The 1788-nt window shown below is 41.9% G+C and overlaps 1 protein-coding gene across 6 annotated transcripts in view; it reads left to right on the forward strand.

Moving 5' to 3' along the window:
* The window catches only part of LOC106529325 (RAB, member RAS oncogene family like 6), a 52301-nt gene that overhangs the window by 26767 nt on the left and 23746 nt on the right, over positions 1-1788 (forward strand). For all 6 annotated transcript variants that reach the window (XM_014024714.1, XM_014024720.1, XM_014024718.1 and 3 more), the window contains one exon: positions 448-833. In XM_014024714.1, coding sequence (XP_013880168.1) covers positions 448-833 — 386 coding nt within the window. The remainder of the gene's footprint in view (positions 1-447; positions 834-1788) is intronic.

Genomic DNA, 1788 nt, shown 5'->3' on the forward strand with positions numbered 1-1788 from the left:
TTTCAAAACTACAGCCCTTTAAGAAGAATCTTGTCTGCCATCTGCTGGACACTTTTTGTTGTGCTCATATTTAGACGTCCTATTTTGCAAATGATGCCTTCCTGAKATTTGGTATGCTTGTTTGTCTTTGTGTCCAAGGTGTAAAATGATGTGATTGTGATGCTGTATTTCTGAGTGTTTTATGTGCTGCAGAACAGGAACCTGCTGTAAAACAGCAATTATGCTGAGTCAGGCTTGATTTTTAGTAATCTTTTCCTGTTAAATCAATAAATCAAATCAAATCAATATTGAACAAACTTTAGGACAGATAGGATACATTGTTCAGAGGAGCAGTTCTAAGCACTTTATAGTATGACCCCCCAAAAAAGTTGTTTTGTTTTTTAAAGTGCTGTCACACAGAGACATCTCAGGCCGTTTGTGACCAGCTCTTCTCTTTGGTCTCTGTAGTTTCCTGGAGAACCTGGAGTCTCGCAGTAAGGGCTATGCTTCTCCTGGTCCAGCTAACGGTCAGAGTCCTTCATCTGGTTCCCAGTCTCCCATCGTCCCTCCTAGTGGGGCCTCCACAGGCAGCTCCAGTCCTAGCACACCACAGCCCCCCATACTCCCCCAGGCGCTTCCTCAGTCACCATCTGTGTGTTCCCCATCCCCTCCACCTCCTGCAGCCATGGTTGGTGGGACAGCCTCACCCACAGCTGAGCTGAAGGCACCAGCACAAACACCCGAACACCAACAGCCTTCAGCTTCACCTGGGGGGTCAGCCCCTCAAAAACGCAGTTTCATCTCCCGCTGGTTTGGCTCGTCTTCTGCAGCTGAGGCTCCTGCAGTGGCACCAGGTCAGTTGAAGCTTCAGATAATCTGATTTTATAACCTTTACTCTTAACACTATCACTGTTTACTTAAACAGTTTGTGTTTTTACACAAGGTGCTCTGATCTCCAGACCTCCTAAAGCCACCAGAGGGAGTCAGTTTTACCCCGTCAGGGAAGCTTTAACTCAATCAAAGATGACATTTAAAGATTCTGCATTTTTTTTCCTTCAGTGCTGTATCCATCATGAGTAGACAAAAATTTAGCATGAAATGAAAAAGGTTTAATTCATCAAAATCATTTTTGCATCCCAATCATGACAGACTGAACTACATATAAAAACTGAACCACTCATACCTTTCCTTTACTTTGGGTGATGTTCCAGCCACAAATTTCAAAGGATTTTACTGAGATTTTATGTGCCAACACAAAGTAGTTTATAATTGTGAAGTGAAAAGATGATTCATGGTTTTAAAAAAGTTTTACAAGAAAAATCTACAGTGTTTGTATTCAGTCTCTTTGCTCTGATAACTTTAACTAACATGTAGTGAGAGTAATTCAACCACAGCAGAAATCTATGGCTGGGTCCTCATAAACACGTTGCCCAGCTGGGCCACGTCCTTCCCAGTCCGGGTAGGCTGCATAAAACTGCTGAAATGAGATGGTCTAGCCTTCGCTTGACGAATGCTGCCCCGTATCTCCCTGTATATCAGACTTAAAATGTGTTGGGACGTGTATTTAAACGTCTTTTCACTGGAAGAATAATTTCCCAAATAAAACATTACACATAAAAAAAAAACATTCATAGCATGAGGATGCAGCTTATGAATTGAGACACAGTCTATCTGTTCTCTGAATGCCTCACAGAAACATTATGATCAAACAATTAGGCCTGTCACGATAACAAATTTTGCTGGACGATTAATTGTCTCAAAATTTATTGCGATAAACGATAATATTGCCTGGTGACCGTTTTACAACTA

The sequence above is a fragment of the Austrofundulus limnaeus genome, unplaced genomic scaffold, assembly GCF_001266775.1.
Source record: "Austrofundulus limnaeus strain Quisiro unplaced genomic scaffold, Austrofundulus_limnaeus-1.0 Scaffold437, whole genome shotgun sequence".
Classification (NCBI taxonomy): Eukaryota; Metazoa; Chordata; class Actinopteri; order Cyprinodontiformes; family Rivulidae; genus Austrofundulus; species Austrofundulus limnaeus.